The sequence below is a fragment of the Ochotona princeps genome, chromosome 15, assembly GCF_030435755.1.
Source record: "Ochotona princeps isolate mOchPri1 chromosome 15, mOchPri1.hap1, whole genome shotgun sequence".
Lineage (NCBI taxonomy): Eukaryota > Metazoa > Chordata > Mammalia > Lagomorpha > Ochotonidae > Ochotona > Ochotona princeps.
Window position 1 is genome coordinate 1,870,952 of NC_080846.1, and position 21,038 is coordinate 1,891,989.

Genomic DNA, 21,038 nt, shown 5'->3' on the forward strand with positions numbered 1-21,038 from the left:
CCGGCCTCCCTTTGCCCTCTGGGTGGGGGTGGGAGCATGGAGCCCTCAGCACGAGGGGGCCGCAGCCAAACTGCACCACGCAAGGCCCTGGCCGGACGGAGTACCCTGTGTGCACCCTTGTCCCCAGGACTCAGTGTTGTAGATGCTGCACACTGCCCGCCTCTTCCAGGGTGCTGGGATCCCAGGGTGCACTGCTCCCAGCAGCGCCATGGGGCCACTCTGAAGCAGGCCAGCCTTGGGGAGGGCCCGGCTGGGATCCCAGGGTGCACTGCTCCCAGCAGCGCCACGGGGCCACACTGAAGCAGGCCAGCCTTGGGGAGGGCCCGGCTGGGATCCCAGGGTGCACTGCTCCCAGCAGCGCCACGGGGCCACTCTGAAGCAGGCCAGCCTTGGGGAGGGCCCGGCTGGGATCCCAGGGTGCACTGCTCCCAGCAGCGCCACGGGGCCACTCTGAAGCAGGCCAGCCTTGGGGAGGGCCCGGCTGGGATCCCAGGGTGCACTGCTCCCAGCAGCGCCATGGGGCCACTCTGAAGCAGGCCAGCCTTGGGGAGGGCCCGCTCTGGGCTGGTGTGTTACAGGGTGGGTCTGAATGCAGGGTCTGGGCTGTGAGCCAGGACAGCCGGCGCCCGGGGCCTCCACTCGGGAGGGAGGTTGGGGCAGGGGAACATGCCATGGTACCCACCCTCCACAGCCTCTCCTTTCTATTTTTAAACACTGGTGGTAACTTGTTACAAAAAAATAAAAAGATTTACTTGAAAGACAGAGTTACAGAGAGAAGGAGAGAGATCTTCCATCTGCTGGCTCACACAACGGGTGGAACTTAGCCAATCCAAAGCCGGGAACTTCTGGGTCTCCCATGTGGGTGCAGGGGCCCAGAGACCGGGGCTGTCCTCCGTTATCTTCCCAGGCACGTTAGCAGGACTGGACGTGGAGCAGCCAGGACTTGAAAAGGTGTTCCCTACGTAGCAGCAAGTGATACGAATCCCAGTGTGGTCCCCGGGGCGGCCCTCGCCGCCTGTGCTTGGTGCTGCCTGGACGCTGGTTCTGCGTGCCACCTGTGTGGGTCAGTTAGAGGTGCTCCTGAGAGCAGGCTTGAGGACGCGCCTGGCTGTGTCCAGGTGTTTATTGAGATGCCCCATGCTCCTGCCTGTGCCCAGGGCAACGAGTGACCTTCCCAGGGGGACTCCCGGTGACCTAGGAGGGAGCAAGCAGAGCTGCTGGCCTGCAGGGGACCCCATGCCGCCCAGGCCCTCTTGCATGGGGGATGTTCAGAAAGCCACGGGATGCGCAACGTGTACTCTGAAGTCTTGCTTGTGGGGGGCTTGTGTCTGTGTGTCTGTGTACATGTGTGTGCATGTGTGTGGCCTTGTGTGTATGTGTTGCAGCTTTTTCCCCACATATTTCACTTGCGAATCACTGACATGGGGTGGAGCCCGGCAGGGGCCGGGGATGTACAGTTGTCGCAGGCCCTCTGGAGGTCTGGGCAGGCTCTTGGGCTGCCACCACTGTGTGAGGCAGCAGTGTGGGAGGCTGGTCTGGGGTTCTGTGGGTTGGGGTCCTCACCCTCACCTGGGGCAGCAGGGGCCTCCCAGCCAAACCTGCTGGAGGCCACAGTGGCCGGCTCAGGAGCACTCCCAGCGATGCCGGGGTGCAGCTGGCCAGCTTTGGGGTCCCTGGTTGGTCTCCCCTGGAAAGCGGCTAAAACATTCTCATCGCAGGTGACGCGAGGCACAGCACTGGCACAGGCTGGCAGGGGGTGGGGGAGATGTGAGAGACGTGCACTCTGGTCTGGGCGGGCGGGCTCAGCAGGAGGCCCAGGTGCTTAGACTTGTGGCAGGCTCTAGTGTGGCGGGAGGCAGAGGACGCCCACGTCCTGGGAGAGCTCTGCTCAGCCCACGGGGAGTTCAGGATCCCACACCGAGACGCCCCCATTGTTGCCCTGTGTCCACTCCCCTGGCATTGGGTCCCCTGATGTCCTCCCACTGGGCGCTCGGGCTCTCCGTTGGTTTTGGCATCGGGAACTCTCTGGCCAGAGCCCAGTTTGCTTTCCGGGTAGTGGATTTGTTGGCTCCTGCATGGTACCACCCTAGCCCCTGTGACACTGCCTCTCTCCCCTCTGCCTCTCGCCCTCCAGGGGAGCACTGTGAGGTGAACGCCCGCTCAGGCCGCTGTGCCAATGGTGTGTGCAAGAACGGGGGCACCTGCGTGAACCTGCTGGTTGGCGGCTTCCACTGTGTGTGCCCTCCCGGCGAGTTCGAGCGGCCGTACTGCGAGGTCAGCGCCCGGAGCTTCCCGCCCCGGTCCTTCGTCACCTTCCGTGGCCTGCGGCAGCGTTTCCACTTCACCATTGCACTTGCGTAAGCCAGCTGTGGGCCATGGGTGGGCCATGGGTGGGCCATGGGTGGGCGCTGCTGACGGCAGGACTGCCTTGCTTTCTGGGATCCCACCTGGGGAGATGGCAGAGCATCCAGGCAGGTGCAGGTCCTTCAGAGCTGGAGAGCCAGCCCTGCCAGCTGCCAGCACATGGGTACCTCTGCCAACCCGGGGAGCAGAGGGCAGGAGCTGCAGGCCTGGGGTTAGGGCTGCCCTGTGGGAGTGGCTGGGCCCCTACAGTCCTGGGTCCTTGGTCCCAGATTGGGGGACATGACCTTGCGGTGCACTGGGGTAATTTTTGACATTTAAGGACATTTTTAGAAGTTTGTAATTTCTGTTCCAAGATGTCTGACAGGCTTAGCAAAGTGGAGCAACACCTGTTTTTTTTCAGTGGTTTGGTGCCAGTAGTGAGGGTCTCTCCAGGGTGTGCACCTACTGTGTCCCTCAAGCTCTGCCTCTGACCAGTGGGGAGGGGTGCAGGGTGTCTAGCAGGGGTGAGGGGTGCGGGGTGTCTGGCTGGGGTGAGGGGCCGGCTGGGGTGAGGAGTGCAGGGTGTCTAGCAGGGGTGAGGGGCCGGCTGGGGTGAGGTGTAGAGGGTGGCTGGTATGGGCAGACACGGGAGCTGGCCCCAGCAGCCCCAACAGTGTGGTCACAGCGGCTCGGAGTGCTGCCGGGGTCAGCTCATGGGTGCCATGCTGCACGTGAGCCTCCCGTGTCAGCCATAGCCGATGCTTCAGAGGGCAGACATGAAGGAGAGGCCAGCCGGGTCACTCAGGGTCTCAGTCTGGCCCGGGACCCCTGCTCCCTGCCCTTCCAGCCTCCTGGCTGTGGCCCAGTGACTGTCCCCTGGCCCACCTCTTGTAGGAAGACTGTGTGGGAGCTCAGAGTGAGGGTTTGTGGAGTGTGGTGGTGGCGGCAGGCCATACCCGCCCCCCTTGGCACCATGTCCAGGTCACAGCCTGCTCGGAAGCCTGTGGTCCTGCTCCCTGCCCTTGTTGTGGGAGTCCCAGTGGGGGCTGTGCCAGAACTGCAGGCTGCACTGTGCCCCCAGAGGGCTTTTGTGGGTGCTAGTCCTGCTCATGGCAAGCGACCCCCATGTCTGGTGTGGGACAGGCGTGTGGTTATGACACACATGTGGGTCTGGCATGCTCCACGGATGTGGCCCACATTCCCCCGTTGGCAGTAGACCCTAAAGTGGCAGAGGGGTGTGTGGGGCAGAGGGAGCAGAGACGGTGATGTGGAACGGGTAGCTTCAGGCATGGGGCTGTGTCCACCTGCAGGGTCGTCATGGGGCCGCGGCCTGTGCACGCCGTCTTGTGCGGGACGGTGGCGGGACGGTGGCCATAGCTCCGTGCCAGCGGCGGGGCTGAGCCCCGGGGCCTCCACTTTTCCCTAGGAATGCGACACCTTGGGGGGTGCCCCGCCTCGCCGCCTCCCACCCCCCAGGGGCCGTGGGGAAGCGGGCAGGCGGGCTGCTTTTGTTCAGGGGGTTTCTTTCACGGCCGGCTCCTCTTTCTGGGCTATGTTTGCCAAGTGCCTGGGCTCCCAGTGGGCCCCATTCCCAGCCACCTCTCCTTTCTCTGTTCCTTGCTTCTTTGTTCCTTGCTTCTTCCCTGCCCCCCTCACAGCTTTAGATTTTGTTTCCCCAGCCTTCAGACCCTCTGCTCATTTCAGCACCCCTACCCCAGTCCACGCCTGGGCCCCTTCTCCATCGCTCCAGCCCTTGGCGGCTGGAATGTGCTGTGTGGGTCGCTGTGCTGGGCCCCCACCTTGGCCCAGAAGGAAAGGGGCTACGAAAAGCAGGTGGGACCCGGGGAGCGAGCCGATGTTGGTCTCTCTCCGGGCCCCTTGCCTCCCTGCTCACTCCATGGCTTGTTGAAGGTTATTTTTTCTCTGGGGTTTGTCATTGCTTCCCGCTGGTGGGCTGGTTTAAATAGAGCCATCCCAGGTTCCCGAGGGGCAGAGGGCTGAGGCAGACCCCGTGCTGCGTGAGAACGGACCAACACTGACCTGTGGCCGAGTGAGCAGCTTCCGTCTCGCACTCTGCAGTGACAGAGACCCCGGCTAGGGTGGGGGCCGGGGTGAGCCCCCAGCAGGCTGGCGGCTTCTGTAATAGGGCTGTAATAGGACACTCCCCTTGGGGTCCGGTGGCCCCTGGAGCCCCTGGACCGGGAGCAGGCTCTTGTTAGCGGCTGGAGCGTTTGGGTCCTGGGACGCTAAAGCAGCCACGGGTCTGTGGCTCGTAGCGTCTGGTTTTCATTCACAGCTGTGTCTGTCCGTTTAGTCTACACATCCCAGCTGGGGCCTGTGCTGACCACGCCTGCATGGGCTGTGGCTGGATCACAGCAGCCTGTTGGGGTCAGTTGGAGCAGGTGCAGCTGGGTGCAGATTGCAGATCCCGTGAGATGGGCAGAGCCGGAGCGGGGGGAGTCAGGAAGCGCCAGGGCCCTGGGAGGACAGGAGATGCTAGTACGGCTGGGGTGTGGCAGGGTACGAGAGCACCCCAGGGACCTGGTGCCCACACGAGGGGCTGCTTCCTGAGGCAGGCATGCCATGTGTACTTTCCATACAAACATGCCTGTAGCTGGCCTGCTGGCCGGAGCCCTGCTTCTGGTTCTATGGAGTGACAGCTGTTTGTCTCAAGAAGGAGGGCTGGGACGGGGCGTGGGCCGGGATCACGCTGGCCTTGCTATCCCAGGCACCCTCCATCCCCGGGCGCTCACAGTGTGTCGGGCTTCCGTTTGGACCCGCAGGTTTGCCACGCGGGAGAGGAATGCCCTGCTGCTGTACAATGGCCGCTTCAACGAGAAGCATGACTTCATCGCCCTGGAGGTGATTGAGGGGCAGGTGCAGCTCACCTTCTCAGCAGGTAGGGCCCGCCGCAGCTGTGGGCACATCGCGGCTGCTGTGTCAGCGCAAAGCACCTGCTTGCTGGCTGCCGTTCCACACCCCAGCCTGTGTCCCGGGGGTGACGGCCGAGACGCTCCCACTCCCAATCCTAGCTTCCTGCCAGTGCAGGCTCTGGGAGGCTGGGGTGGGTTCCCAGCTCGGTCCTGGCCATTGCACGCTTTCGGGGGATGAATCAGCAGACGGAGGCTTGCACGCGCTCTCTCTCTGACTTTCAAATAAGCATAGTGTCAAGGTTGGGAGAAGAGACAATGGCCCAGCAAGGCCTCCGTCCCTGCTTTCTGGGGACTTGAAGGAGTGAATCGCGCTGGCTTCCATCTCTCCTGAGTGTGTGCCAAGATGGCTCGGGGCGGCTCGGAGCGCAGCAGGTCAGGAGGCCCAGCCCCTGCCGACTGGCACAAGTGCAGGGACAGAAGCAGGACTCGGGTCTGGCTGTAGTAGGAGGAGGCTCCTGGAGGGTGGGCCTGCTGCTCCCCGCAGCTCAGAAGCCCAGAGCCACACCCCTGACCAGGGAGAGGGCCTGGCGTGGCTCAGCCCGCACAGCTGTGTCCTCCCCTCTGCCGGCTGCCTGGCCCTGTGGAAGCTGGTCCTCTCAGGGCATGGCATGACAGTGCCCCAAGCAAACACACATGTGAAGCCATGTGGGACCTTGCTGTGCACTCTGGTGCTGTCACGTGGAGAGTAACAAACCCAGGTCAGCCCTTCTGTGGTCACTGTGGTGCTTCTCTGCTCCTTCGGCCACTTGTCGTGCATGAGAAGGAGCAACCAGAAGGACTCTTGTGGCCAGCAGAGAAGGACTGGGCCATTTGGGAAGCAGTAACCCGTAGTTAGGTGCCCAGGCACCTGGGTGACATGGTCCTATGCATGGGGCATGTGGGTGTCAGGTTAGTTGGCTGGGAACATGGTCACGGCCCCGGCTGTGAGGGGCCCCTTCTCCTGACCAGAGCCCCATCGGCTGTAAGGTTGGGATGAGCCTTGATTCAGATGGGGGGGTCCAGGTGGCATCCTGTGGGGGAAGGGGGGTGGGGACGCCTCCGAACACAGGCCGCTGCCCACCCAGCAGGCCCCTCACCTGCCCCTCTCTGCCTTCCCTCCTGCTGACAGGTGAGAGCAGAACCTCTGTGGCTCCGCAGGTTCCGGGAGGCGTGAGCGATGGGCGCTGGCACTCGGTGCAGGTGCAATATTACAACAAGGTAGGCTTGCCTCCCTCGGGCAGCGCTCCGGCCCAGGGCAGCCGCCGTGGTTCACGCTGTGACACTGGGACAAACTGGCTGCTGGAAAGAGATGAGGGAAGCTGGGTCCTGCAGGGCCCCGTGCCCCGGGGTGTGTTGCAGGGAGACAGGCACCCCAGAGGTACCCTTGGCTGCGGCAGGCAAAGAAAGAGGTCGTTCATCCGCATCACACGGCTAAGATTCCCAGCCATCAGACCGAGCCTGGGGTTAACGTGGTCTGCCTGGCCTAGGTGTAATGGGAGACTGGAACATTCTCCCAGGAAGCCCTGCCCAGGGTGGGGGCCGGAGGACGTTTTCAGTTTCGTTTCATTTTACTGGGGATTTTTTTTTTCTCGCTTGTAAGGAAATACCAGGTTGGTTTTTTGCATCAAAATGCCCTGTGTTCCTTGGCTGTGATTGTACAAACCACTGCCCCCACCACAGGACACCCTTGCGACTCCAGGGGCCTGGCCTATGCTTGCTTGAACGCAGCCATGGTTCCCCGCCCGCCCCCCCAGATGCCACAGCATCCACAGTGCTGTGTCCAAGCTTGCCCTGGAGGAGAAGCTGGACACCTCCGGGCAGCACCTGCCACTGGGGCTCCAGGGTGCTGTGTTGGCCTGCCCCTGCTGTCTCCCCTGGCCCTCACGTCCGTGTCTCCTAGGGCCACGCCCGTGTTCACCCTGCTCTTACTGAAGTCTCCAGGTCACCGCAGACTGGCTCCCGGCAGCAGTCGCCTGTGTGCTGTCCACAGTTCTTGCTCAGTGGTCATGGGCTACAGCTGCCCTGGGGCCCTGCATGGGGCCTGGGCAAATCCTGCGGGCAGGGTGGGCGACAAGCGAGCTCCTGGGACATGACCTGGACGGCTGTGGTGCTGGCTGAAGGAGGAGGTAGGGAGAGCTGTGGGGGTGAGTGTGAGGACGGTGGTCCTCGGCCACCTGCCCCTGCCGGTCTTGGCCGTCCTGCTCCTCGCCTGGCCAGCCACAGCCCCATGGGGGAGCCTCTGGGAGGTGGCAGGGCTGCTCGCAGGGCGAGACCTGAGGGCGGTTTGGTGTTTGCTCTCTGTAGTGTTGGAACTGGTACCACCCACTCCCCAACGGTGGGCACAGCCTCTCCTTTAGTGGCCCTGCAGAACAGGCTCCTACCTTTTAGGGGTCACCGGGGACTTGAACAACTCTGAATTGCCGGCATCACAAGTTAACCTGCTTCACTGTAGTGCCGGCCCTTTGTTTCTAGTGTGTTCTTTTTTACTTTTATTGGGGAGAATGTGCCTCCAAGAGCCCAGTACGGCTGGTGGCACTGAGTTGCCCCCCGCCCGCCGCCCCGTGGGGTCTGGCTGTCTCAACACCCCCTCTCTCAGGACCTGTTTCTCAGTAGTGGGGTCTTTGCTGCACGTCATTTCCTTTCTGGGTCTGCCAGGGCCTCCTGCTCTGAGTCCACGTGCATCCTAGGGGCAGCTGTGGGGACCCTTTGTGCACCTTGGCCATGCCACCCCGTCAGGCTGGCACATCAGTCGGGGTCGATCCTGAGGGTGGGTTGAGGGGCACCTGTTGGGGCGTTGGGCATGGCCTGGGAACTATTTACAGAACTGTGTCTACCCTTGATGGAAGAACAGAGTAGCCCCTGGTGAGGGCTGCAGCCAGCCCGGGGCCTCCTGGCTGCTCTCCCTGGGCCCCTGGTGAGGGCTGCAGCCAGCCTGAGGCCTCCCGGCTGCTCTCCCCAGGCCCCTGGTGAGGGCTGCAGCCAGCCCGGGGCCTCCCGGCTGCTCTCCCCGGGCCCCTGGTGAGGGCTGCAGCCAGCCCGGGGCCTCCCGGCTGCTCTCCCCGGGCCCCTGGTGAGGGCTGCAGCCAGCCTGAGGCCTCCCGGCTGCTCTCCCCGGACCCCTGGTGAGGGCTGCAGCCAGCCTGAGGCCTCCCGGCTGCTCTCCCTGGGCCCCTGGTGAGGGCTGCAGCCAGCCCGGGGCCTCCCGACTGCTCTCCCCGGGCCCCTGGTGAGGGCTGCAGCCAGCCCGGGGCCTCCCGGCTGCTCTTCCCCTCTCCCTCCAAAGGCAGTCAGAGGATGGGGGTCCCGGGGTGAGGAGCAGGTGAAGCCAGATTATTTTCCTGCCTGGTGAGGTTTGTGGAAAGACTGGTCAGATGGGGGTCCCTTCAGGGCTGCTCAGAGGCAAGGCTGCACCTGCCAGCCAAGATCTCCTTCCCCCAGGAAACGTCCCTGGCGACAAATGTCTGGTCCTGCCTGGCTGCTGAACCTCAGCCTGTGGCCACTGCCCTTGGCAGCCCAGAGTGGACGCAGGGGCTCCCTGTGGGGGTGGCCTCGACACAGGCCTTGCTGGGCCGTCAGGTGCTAGTCCTCCTGGAGTACCTGCTGTGTGGCCATCTGGAAGGACTGTGAGGGTGGGGGCACACATGTCAGCGAGAGAAACTTGATAGCACCCTGGGGACTCAGGTGGCTCATGGCCACTGCATCCAGGCACGAGCTATCATCTTTCAGAACTAGCTGTGTTGTCCAGGTCCACGGGACCCTGCCTGGGCCAGCGGTCATGGTGCGGGTACATGGGGAAGGACTGCATTAGGGGTTTGGGTGGGTGAGTGGTGCCCAGAGCAGTGTGGGCAGCTGTGAGTCCGTGGGAATCCTCGGCTTACAGGATCCTCCCTAGCCAGGACTAGGGAGGGGGCATGGCTGTCACTCCGTCTCTCTCCTCTTCCTTGGCACTGTCGGCTGGCAGTGGGAGGGCCTGTCCTGCATGGTGTGCCTGGAAAAGCTGGACCTGGCCTCTACCGGCTGTGACAGCCTCAGGGTCTCCACCTACTGCCAGGGCCCGAGGGGAGCTGCTGGGAGACTGAAGGTGGAGGCCGCCAGGCCCCTGGCTCAGGGCTGGGGAGGCGTGGATGGGGACGATGCATTGGGCATGCTGGGAATGTTGCTGTGGCGGTCACAAGCCCCTGGCCAGCCACATGTGGCTGGGTGAGGCCACCGCAGGCCCTGGTGCTGGGGCTGACACCTGGGGTCTGCCCCTGCTGACCTGGCTTTGCCTGAAGAGCATGGTGGGCCCCATCCAGGTTGGCATGGCAACAGCAGGGACTACAGCCAAGTGGGCCTTGCCTCACGATTGCACCTGCTTCTGGTGATGCACCCAGGCCTCTGTGACCTTGAGGTGGCCCCGAGGGACAACAGAGAGGAGGACCCGACAGCCAGTCAGGTGTCAGTGAGGTGGTCTCAGCTTGACACCCAAGCCAGATGGATGCAAAGGCAGGATAAAGGCAGACCAGGGTGCCCAGAGGGTGGAGGCCAGCCATGTCTCACACAGGCCTGCCCACTGGCGGTTCTGGCAGCTCCCTCATGGAAGCCCCACCTGGAAACAACCAGGCTAGAGGTTACACAAACATGGCCATCCCCACTGTGGGCCTGAGGGTGGCTGCCGGCCGTGACTGTGTTGGAGCTGCACCGTGGCAGGGCTCCAGGACGCTGTGCAGCTGGATGGATGATGGGGCCGGTGGTGGGCATAACGCCTAAGTCCCTGCTTGCAACATCCAGCTTAGAGTTCCTGGGTCAGGTCCTGGCTCCACCCCCTCCCATGCCACCTTGCTGCCCACGCACACTTTGGGGGCAGCAGGTAAAGACTCCAGGACTTGGGGCCCTGCCATCTGTGTGGAGGACCCAGGTGGAGTTTGTGGTGCCTGGCTTGGGGCAGGCAGAGCCCCAGGTCCTAGGGCTTTCGGGGAGTGAGCAGCTAATGGGCGGGGCCTACCTATCTTGCTACCTTCCAGCTAAATGTCAGGAAACAATATCCACGTGGGTCCTGCGGGCATGTCACCCACTGCCAAGGTTGCTGCTGTCCCCTCGCAGGCCCTGGCTAGAGGAGGAGCCCCGTGCTCCCCACGGCTGTGACTGCTGCTTGAACGGCTGGGCGCGAGTCTGGCCCCCTGAGTAGCGGGTGTGGGCCTTGCATGCAGCCCCCAGAGGGGCGCAGGCCGTGTATGGGCTGCGGCCCTCCTGCCTCCCCGGGGTGGGATTTAAAGGCCTCTAGGAGCTGAGTGATGACAGCTGAGGAAGGCCTGGAGTGGCAGGGGGTCCTGTGAGGAGGGGACCCCCCTCAGAGCTGGGGTGAGGGTGCAGATGAGGGATGACAGCCCGCCATGCTGGCAGGTGACGGGGCTGGAAGATAAGGCAGCCAGTTTCCTTTCCTTAACACAGCCCCTCAGGTGGCAGGTGGAAACATGGCCCGCCATCCCAGGCCTCTGTGCCGTGGGGAGTGCCTGGCTGGCAGCCCTGCTCATGCCCGGCGTGGGAGGAAGCCCCGCCCTGTCCGGCTCACCAGAGCTGGGGCCACTTTCCTGTGTCCTCCCGCCCCGTGATGGGTGCCCTCATGGTGTTTGGGGGGACTTGAGTGTGACTTTGAGTATGCATGGGGGGTGATGCATTTGTGAGCTGCTGTGTGCCCATGAGTGCACACGTGCAAGCAGGGGCAAGCCTGTGTACGTGAGCTAATGAACATGTGCAAGTGTGAGTGAGTGTGAGCACACACAAGTCTGAACATGAGTGGCACTGCACCTGTGAGTCTGATTGGCCGGTGTGCACACCTGCCCGCATGTGCACCTGTGTGAGCAGCCGAGTGCCTGCTGGTGACCAAGGCCCCGTTTCCTGGCCGCGTCTCCATCTTGCTCAGGGGTGGCCTTTGCCTGCGGGACAGAGGCGGCAGTGGGCTGCTGCCCCAGACGCCTGCCTTCCATCCTTCCCAGATCCGGCCTTCTCTAGCGTGAGGGACAAGCTCACAGCTCCACATGGGGAGGGACCTGAGCCTCCTGCCCGTCGCCCATGTGTACCAGGTGACCCAGGACAGGCTCAGGAAGGGACTGTGCTCCATTGGTCCTTAAGGAGCCCCTGGATTTGGTGTCCTTCCTGGTGCTGATAGGGAGAGAAAGAGGAGATTTTGTTCACTGATTCTCTCCCCAGTTGGCCACAAAGGCCAATGCTGGGTGAGGCCTGAAGCCTGGAGCTCCATCCAGGTCTCCCACGTGGATGCAGGGGCCCAAGGACTGGACCAGCTTCCGCTATGTGGCTGGGTGCATCAGCCAGGAGCAGGATGGGAAGTGAGCAGCTGGGATGAAGCGTGTGCTCTGACTTGGGCTGCCAGGGCCGCCCACCCTGAGACGCTTTTGACGGACGATGCTTTGAGGCTGTGGCCCCAATGGCCCCTCGGTGACTCCCTATGTGATGTGGATGTAGCCTCCACGTTTTGGCCACGTCACGGGCGCCATGTTGACTGTGAGGATCTGGAAACGTTGGCCAGTGGCTCCCCAGAGCCCGGCTGATGGTCTTGGATCCCATCTTTACTCTGTTTTTAAGCAGCCCACAGAGTAGATGGTTTCTAGAAGGTTCTGCCTGGACTCGGAGCAGTGTCACTGTCCCCTTCCTTCACACTGACCCCGCAGTGCAGGGTGCTCAGAGCCGCCGTCTTCCACGCAGCCAGCCAAGTGGCTCCAGTTGGCCACTCCTTGTGCCGTGGGTGCTGGGCCCTATGTGTTTCAGAGGTTTAGTGAGAGCCTTTTGGTGTTTTGGAGAAGCTGTAGTTTGGGGAGCTCTGAACCCCTTCTGGGGAGCTGGCTGGCGGAAGGAGGCAGGAATGCATATCAGGTGGCTGTGCAAGCCCCATCCCGTGTCGGAGGGCAGGTGTGGATGCAGCTGAGCTGGACCTGGGGGCCGACCACCTCCTGGCCCCTTCCAGCGCCTGGCTGTCCCACACTGGCAGCCCCATGCCCCTCACCAAGATGCCCAGGGCTGCTGTAACTTCTGGATAAAGGGGCCCTTGCTGACTGACATGGCTCGTTGGCTCCACAGGTGAGTACAGCAGCCCCCTCCTGGGTGGGGGAAGTCCACGCATCCCCCCGCTCTGTCTCTGAGCACTCTGCAGTGAGCAGAGTAGAAGGGGCCCCCACTGTGGGGACTTGTATTCTGGTGGGGAGGCTGAGTAAACCAAGGCTGCCGGCACCAGGAGCTGCTGTCGTGGCTCCCGAGGGTTGAATTCAGGGCATCAAGGAGGGGTTTTGTCTGTGGCTGCTTCCCCCAGCACCCACACCGGGGCAGGGTCGGTCTTCCCCCGGTTTCCAGAGGCCGCCTTGGGCCTGAATGGCGGGCAGCATGTTGTGAGAGCGGAGATTCCGCGAGCCCAGCCATCTGTGAGCTCGCTGGCATGACCATGGTTAATCATCTCTAACAGAGTGCAACCTTTTCATTTCCCGAGCCCTGCCGTGCGGGAGTCCGCTTCCCAGGGCGCCTCCACGCTGCCTGCGCCCCGCAGTGAGGCTGTACCCTGCCAACCTCCCGTCACAGGAAGCGTGCAGACTCAGGGACACTCCTGTGGCTGTTTTGGGGTCTCCATGGGGTCCCCAGTGCACAAACCACGGACCTTGATCTGCAATTGCATGTGCAAAGTGCAGCCTTTTCGGGAGCCCTCCTGGAGGCTTTTCCGACGAGGGCCATGTGAGCGTGGAGGGCTGTCCTTGCTGGCTGCTTGTCCATCTGCCCCGTGGGTGGCAGGTGCAGGAGCCTGGGGATGTGGGCATCTCCCTCTGCAGGCTGCTTGGTGCCTCCTACTGTGTATGTTGTTCCCCTGGGATTGCCTCCAGGTGACCTTTCTGTGCCCGAGGAAGGCCTGGGCCTCCCTGGCAGGTGGGGTGGGAGTGCTTCCCTGCTTCGGCTACCTGTGTGGACACATAGTGGCCTCAGACTTCCCAGGGAGCTGCCGCATGTCCTGCCTATACCCCCAGGACACGCCCTCCTAGCCCATGCTGCCCTGTGGGCTCTGATAGCCAGCCCCGTAGCCTCCGTGTGAAACATGCGTGAGTAGCACACGAGGAGCGGGACAGTGCAGTCTCCCCCGCATCTTCCGTGTGCCCTGCCCTTCCACAGTGGCCGGGCACCCTGTGCCTTCCTTGGTAAACACAGGACCTGTGCTGAAGCGGGTCTGAGCTCCCCAGGCCTTCTCTGAGCAATGACCCTGTGTCTAGCCCCCCACTGCAGCCCCACGTGCAGGCTGTCTTGGGTCTGGTTCCAGCTCTGCAAGCAGCCTTGAGCACAGGCCTTGCTATCCACCCCCACGTGGCGTGGTCAGGGACTTGGCGCAGTGGGTGTCCCCAGGAATCTTTTCTCTTTGTTGGGGTCAAGTTCCCGTGTTATCAGACCCTAGTCTAAAGTGATTTCAATGTTGTCACGCCTGTGTGCCAGCATTTCCATTGAGACCTCAAATACTCTCTCCTCCCCAAAGGCAGCCCTGTAGCCGGCAGGGCTCACGCCCCAGTGCCCGCTGTGAGCAGTGCCCGCTGTGTCCTTTGGCTCTGCTTCCCCAGCTTCACTGTCTCTAGCTTGTTCCTGCCGCAGCATAAGCCATTGCTTCATTCATTCTGAATTTTCATGTTTATTGTGTGTGTGAGAGACTTGGCCCACCACTGTGGTGTAGTGGGTTAAGGCTCCGCCTGCTGTGCCAGCATGCCATGTGGGCTCTGGTTTGAGTGCTGACTGCTCCACTGTCCACTCAGTGCCCTGCTGATTCTCCTGCAAAAGAGGCAGAGAATGACTCAAGTCCTTGAGACCTTGCACCCACACGGGAGGCTCAGGAGAAGCTCCTGGCTCCTGGCTTTGGATTGGTCCGGCTCCAGCTGTTGGCAACCATTTGGGAAGTGAACCAGCAGATGGAAGATCTCTCTGTATAAATATTTTCAACTAAAAATTGACATTTTTGAAAAGAGAGCCGTCTTCCACCTGCTGATCCACTCCCCACACACCTGCAAGGGCTGAGGCAGAGCCCGGAGCCATTTGAAGGGTGGGCCCAGCGCTTGAGCCATCTCCACTGCCTCTCTGCACGTTAGCAGGAAGCTGGCACCAGGAGCTGAGCCGGAACGTACCCGGGTGTCCAATATGGGGCTCGGGCAACCCAGGCACATGCTGATCACTGTGCCCAACACCTGCCCTGCGCCTCATCGTGCAGTGTGGCTGAGTGTTGCCCCATGGTGCGGACAGCCCAGGCACTGCTTCATATCTGGGTGGTCCGTGCCCTTAGGGAATTGGGACAGGTCCTTGTGCTGAATGTACTTCAGCTGCTTCCCCACCGGGGGCCTTGTTTCCGGTCCGCTGAGCGCCTCCCGGAGTAGACTAGGCTGCATGGCAGCTCTGGCTCTAACTCTAAGGATGCCCACCTGTGCAATTTGAGTTCCCTGCCACTCCCCGCACAGAAGGCGCTGGGCATGCGGGGTGAACACAGAGCCGCCGGGAGGGTGGCCTCAGCCAGCCTCAGCACCTGCTCTGATGGGCAGCTAGGAGCTCACTGGCACTCAGTCCTCCTGGGCACTGTCTGCTTGCCCTCTGTCTTGACCACGCTGGTCCCTGGCCAGGAGGCCGTCCCCTCTGCCCAGTGACCAGTGGGCCTGTGTGGGACCAGAGCCCCTTTCCTGAGCGCCGCCCCCCAACGCCATGGGGCCCGCCAGCGGCAGGCTCTGCCGTCTGGCAGCAGAGGGCCCGGCCGCTCTGCGCGGTGTCTCGCCCTCTGTTCCCTCTCGCCTCGCCAGCCGATCGTCAGTGGTGGTTTCCAGCCATTGCAATTGTGTAAATAGCAGCTTTGGTTCATTAAGGCTTCACAAACTAAGTGCTGTTTATGCGGGGCCTGCAAAAGCCTCACGCCTATTCCCAGAAATGTAAATTATAAGCTGGGAGGATAATAGGGGCTCACTGGGCTGGGGGCGGCCCTGCCCCCGCACTGCACCTAACATTTAAGCATGCTGTAATAGGCCCTTCCGGGGCTGCTGTTACTCAGCGGGAAGGCGCTGATGGTTAACACTCCTCTAAGAATGGCTTAAAACAGCGCCAGGGCAGCTTATCAGACCCTGTGGTCTCCCGGCCTGACACTCCAGAAAAGTGAAAAACGTGACCCAGGAACCGAATGGCGTGGGGAAAGCACCTCCCTTCATATTTTTTGAGATTTTTTTTTTTTTAATTGAAAGGCAGACTTGTTTGCTGTTTCACTCCCCACATGGCTGCAGCCATCAGGGCTGGGCAACTGGAAGATGACCAGTTGGCTGGCCCTTCCCTACCCTGTTTGGGGTCGTGCATGCATGAGTCCACAGGGTCTGGGGGTGCAAATGGCAGGGGTGTTCCACGGCCTAACTTGGCAGAGCCAGCCACCCCTGGGTTGCTATGGATGTTTCTGGAATTGCTCAGCCTGAATGTCCATGTCATATGGCTCCTCTCCTCCATGTCCCAGGGCGTGCCCATCCCTGGACAGCAAACCCAGAGGCTTCCTAAAGGGAGAAGGTCCCAGGAGGGAGAGAGTGGCCCCGGGGGTAGGAAACTGGGACATCTGGGATGGCGGGATCTCGTCATGGGAGGAGCTGGAGCCTGTGCGGGCAAGAGGCAGGGTGCGCCAACACCAGGAGCCGCAGCAGTGGGTGCCCAGGAGGGGCTGGGCACTGGCGCCCTGGGAACACACACTGGGGTGAGGCCCACAGGGTCATGCGGGTTGGATGGCTGTGGTCAGGGGTGTACAGGCACAGTTCCCTCTGGAGGCACCTGCTCCCAAGGGTGCCACAGTGAGGGCGCGGGGCAGGGAGGGGAGGAGCAAACGCCGATGCTGTCTCTGTTTTTACTTCCTACAGCCCAACATTGGCCGCCTGGGCCTGCCCCATGGGCCGTCGGCAGAGAAGGTGGCCGTGGTGACTGTGGATGACTGTGACACCGCCGTGGCTGTGCGCTTTGGAAACCTTGTCGGCAACTACAGCTGTGCTGCCCAGGGCACCCAGAGCGGCTCCAAGAAGTGAGCTCTCCGGGAGTCCATTCTGCCAGGGCACCCTGGCAGGCCCGGTGCATGCTGTAGCCAAGTCCCCTCCTCCTGTCTGCGTAACCTTCTCAGGGTGCCTCAGTCAAAGCCCTGGAGGCCTTGCCCTGTCCCCCTGGTCCCTGGTACCCCCGGGCTCTGATGTGGACACTCCTAGCTCTCTCTCACCAGAGCCATGGCACTTGTCGGGACTTGGGTCTGCCTCTTAGAGGTCACATGTAGATAAGCCTGCTGCACTCTGATGTTCCGGCTGACCAGAACATGGCATGGGCACCGCATGCTGCCCACATAGCCCCGTCCACCTGTGCCTCTTGGCAGATGGCGCCCGAGCAGGCCATCTGGGCTGTCTGAGCAGGGCTGGGGTCTTCCGAAGGCAGACCTGCTGGGCGTCGTCCGGAGCTCAGGGGACTCAACCGTCAAACATCCTGGTTTGCCTCTGCAGGTCCCTGGATCTGACGGGGCCTCTGCTCCTGGGCGGGGTCCCCAACCTGCCCGAGGACTTCCCTGTGCACAACCGACAGTTCGTGGGCTGCATGCGGAACCTGTCCATTGATGGCAGGAGTGTGGACATGGCGAGCTTCATCGCCAACAATGGCACAAAGACAGGTGTGGTTGGCACAGAGTGGGTGGGTGCTGCTGGCAGTGGTACTGGGGCGGCGTAGGCCACGCAGAGAGGGTTGTGGGGGTCTTGTGCAGTGAGCCCTGTGTGGGGCAGAGATGGGCTGCACGTACCCTGTGGGTTCCCATGCTGCCCCTAGGTGGCTGTTATGGGGACCTGGAGACCCAGAGTGTGGGTGGAAGCCGCGTCTCATGTTCTTACCACGGCCAGGGGGCTGCAGGCCTGGCCTTTTCTGGCCCAGTCTCCAGCCACGGGAAGCCAAGGGGGTCCCCTGCTGAGGCCAGGCTGTGTCCTGTGTTGCCAGGCTGTGCCGCCCAGAGGAACTTCTGCGATGGGACCTGGTGCCAGAACGGGGGCACCTGTGTCAACAGGTGGAACACTTACCTCTGTCTGTGCCCGCTCCAGTTTGGCGGGAAGAACTGCGAGCAAGGTGAGGAGCTGGCACCATCTCTGCCATGCCCATGGGTGCCCAGGGCCACCCACAGGAGCTGTACTTCTGGGGCCGGCAGTCTCCAGCCACGCACATGCTCCCTGAATACCTGGGCCCACCCAGGGCAGGGCCAATGTGGAGTCACAGGTCACAGGGGGTCAGGAGAGCAAGGCAGGTGCAGGGGACACTCCCCCCTCCCCATGCTTGCTGAGTGCCCTTGGGGGAGCCTGTGCCTGCAGCCCACTGTGTGCTGGTCAGTGGTCACAGGTGCTCGTGGGTCTTAAACTGCTCACTGTGGAGCAGTACAGGTGACCCCTGGCGAGAGGGGGACCTACTCTGTGACCCTCCCTCAGGGTCCCTGAGCGAGTCAGGCTCTGGCAAGTCCCAGGCAGCCACTGCCCAGACCCCCAAGGCACCAAGCAGTACCTGTTCCCAACCCTGGCCCAGCATAGCTCGTGTTGCGAGACCCTGCCTCGTGAGGCTGGCCAAGACCTGGGGGAGTAGGAAGGGCCAGAACATGACCATTTGGGGGCCCAGGGAATCGAGGCGGGGTTCATCACAGAATGGCAGTGGGGAGTTAAAACAGCTAGCCATTGCCCAGGGAGCAGTGGGGCAGGAGCAGGCTGGCTCGGGCATGGGGGTCGGGGGTCACGGCCTGGAACTTGCAGAGGTGGAAGTTGTCAGGCCTCCTGGCTGGGGTCAGGCTCTCCTCGGGATGCACGGTACCCTGCACCTCTGGCTCAACTGCGGAGCCTCAGGCCTGGGTCTCGCATCCCAGGAGGGCGGCGGGCGCCTGCAGAGCTCCGGCTCCTGGTTCAGGTACAAGTCTTAGATGGAGAAGCTTGCAGGGCCCAGCTCCTGATGTTGCTGCTGGAGCTGCCCTGTGTGCAGCACTTGTGCCTCTGTGCCCACAGCCATGCCCCACCCCCAGCGCTTCAGCGGCGAGAGCCTCGTGGCCTGGAGCGAGCTGGACATCACCATCTCCGTGCCCTGGTACCTGGGGCTCATGTTCCGCACCCGGAAGGCGGACGGCGTGCTGGTGGCGGCCACCGCGGGCGTGTCCTGCAGGCTCCTGTTGCAGGTGAGTGGGCCCCCACCTCCCCGCCCCAGGTACTCCAGTGGGCACGGAGAGACCAAGAGCGCTGTTTCCGGTGACAGCATATTGCACCATTCACACCATGGGGCCAAGCCAGGGGCCAGTGTGGGCTGCCAGGAGTCCCTCAGGGGTCCCTTCCCAGCTGGCTTGTGGCGTGGAGCAGAGGGCTGGGAGGCCCCTGCAGCCCAGGCTGCCACTCTGGCCTTGTTCCTGGCTCAGTGGGCGCTGTGGCCCCTGGGGCAGGGCACAGTGGTTGGGCCTCCAATGGCCGTGGCCCCGGCCCTCCCATGTAGTTCTCTGTCCGCTTTGGTCTTGGCTGGCTTAGTGACTGCAGACCAATGGGAGTTCCTGAAAGCTGTTGAGAAAGGTGCGTAGTGCCTCCCAGGTGTTCCAGGTGAGACGTTGCCCAACTGTGTGTGGATGCTTGCCCTCGGCCGCCCTCTGCCATGGCCTGGGTGGGCCCTGGCATTTTCAGGCGTGGGAGGGTCACCCCACGTGTCCCCATGGAGCTGGGATCAGCCACATCTTTCACTCCCATTTGCCTCAGGACCCCTGTCCTGCCCCACAACAAGAGGCCTGGGCTGGAGGGCAGGATGCGGAGAGGTCAGCGAGGGCAGTGAGCCCGGGCTGGGGGTGGGGGATCAGGGCTCCAGCAACTGTCCCCCAGTACACACACACGTGTGTCACGGCTCGGGCGTGCTTTCCAGCAGTGACCTCGCTCACTCGTGCCAGCCTGCACCTGGCGGGCACGGGTCTGCCCAGGGATGGTGTTTTGCTCTGTGGTGGCTGCGTTGTCAGGACACATCCTGTGGGCTGTTAGTGTGTCGGGCGCTCAACTGGAGCATACACGGTGTCGTCAGCCTAAGGGGTCTCAGTGGAAAAAGTGCGTGTTTGATGGGAAGTGCCAAGGGCCGCCAAGCCCCGTCTTGTTGGAGTGATGGCGCCATAGCAAGGACATCCAGAATTAGGGCTGTGTTGGCCATGGACGACAGGCTGGGTAGCTGGGGCCTTGAGGGGACCCGGACCCTGCAATAGCTGCTGTGTCGGTCATTTTGGGTGCCCTGGTGACATGCACCTGGCAGAGCTGGGGCCCCTGCACCCCCTCCCCTGCCCGGGGCAAGCCAGATGAGGCGGCCACATCCACCCACAGCCCAATTAGGGTAATTGCTGCCAGGTGCCCTGGATCTACCTGCATTGTCAAGTGGAATCACTGGGCCGCTGCTGAGCGCTTCCCTGGATTCCCATGGCAGACGCGAGGCGGAGGCGGCCCGGCCCCCGCCCTGGGGTCTCGACGTCCGGGTCTTGTTGATCTGCCGGCCCGGGACCGTGAGGTAGAATGACAAGGGGCGTGTCAGCCAGAAGAGAGGAAGTCAACCGTAGGGTGAGATTTCACAGAGATCCAAAGTCCACACGTGTCATTGCTACCAAGAGTGAAGGACGCCCCCCACCGAGTTCCTCTTGGACCCTTGGGGTCTGCAGGCATTTGCCTCTGGGCTATCCGGGGAGGGGTCCCAGCACAGGATTCTGGGGGTATCGCTGGCAGAATGGCGGGTCAGAGGATGCGTGTCATCTGGGATTTCGTCTTTGGTGGCGGAGGGACCTGGAGTGTGGCCCAGGCTCGCTCGGTGTGTGGCTGCTGTGCGTGCCCTCAGCGCAGGTGCCGTGTGTGGCTGTGGAGCAGCCGGGACTTGAACCACCACCCTAAGGGAAGAGACGTCACAGGCCATGTTTGCCCACTGTGCCGCAGTGTAGCCCCCCAGCCTCCTTGATGGCATCTGTTAGCTCCCTCGGGCAGGCTGTCCGTGGTTGCTCTGTGAGTTCCAGGTTGTGGAGTTGAGCCTTCTTGGCTGCTCTGTCTTCAGAAGCCCCTTGCTGTCAGTCGGCCTCGGCTCGTGGTGGTGCAGCCGTCTGGTCCTGGTCGCTGCTTCCTTGAGGTTTCTGCTACTCTCCCCTGCCTCCTGAGAGAGGGGTGTCCCTCTGAAGCAGTGCCTTAGCAGCTACCCGTTTCTGAATCCAGTGGAAGTCATCCCCAGTGTGTCTACAATCCCATGACTCTTTTCTTCCCTGTATTTTAACGGGTGGTCTGATTTGGATCTCCTGAAATGTGACGCTTCACACTGCAGTGAAGTCCGAGCCTGGGAACCACCCAAGCTGTTTCCTGTTATGGTCAAGTCTGTCTGGCTCACACTCCTCGCTCCTTGCCTGTGCTGGCTCTCGGGCACCCTATCTGCTCTCCTCATATACTGGGCTATGGTTTCATTGAAGTGCGAGACATAGGTGCTGACAAAGGAGAGGGAGGGCTGGCATAGTGGTGCCGTGGGTTAAGCTGCTGTCTGCAGTGCCAGCATCTCATATGCACCCTGGTTCGAGTCCTGGCTGCGCCTCTTCTGATCTGGCTCCAAGCCAATGTGCCTGGGAAAGCCCCAGAAGATGGTACAGGTACGTGGGCCCCTGCACCTATAGGGAAGACTCAGATGGAGTTCTTAAAAAAAATATATAGTGAAAAAAAAAATCCTCAGCAAATGACAAGCTGGAGGATTTGCAGCTGGCCAGGGCAGGCTTCATCCTCCACACTGACT

At 62.2% G+C, this 21,038-nt stretch overlaps 1 protein-coding gene across 2 annotated transcripts in view; it reads left to right on the forward strand.

Moving 5' to 3' along the window:
- Positions 1–21,038, forward strand: part of CELSR1 (cadherin EGF LAG seven-pass G-type receptor 1) — an 81,601-nt gene that overhangs the window by 38,876 nt on the left and 21,687 nt on the right. For both annotated transcript variants that reach the window (XM_058673609.1, XM_058673610.1), the window contains exons 3-9: positions 2,135–2,357; positions 5,127–5,242; positions 6,385–6,473; positions 16,136–16,293; positions 16,757–16,920; positions 17,238–17,363; positions 18,278–18,444. In XM_058673609.1, the coding sequence (XP_058529592.1) occupies positions 2,135–2,357; positions 5,127–5,242; positions 6,385–6,473; positions 16,136–16,293; positions 16,757–16,920; positions 17,238–17,363; positions 18,278–18,444 (1,043 nt within the window). The remainder of the gene's footprint in view (positions 1–2,134; positions 2,358–5,126; positions 5,243–6,384; positions 6,474–16,135; positions 16,294–16,756; positions 16,921–17,237; positions 17,364–18,277; positions 18,445–21,038) is intronic.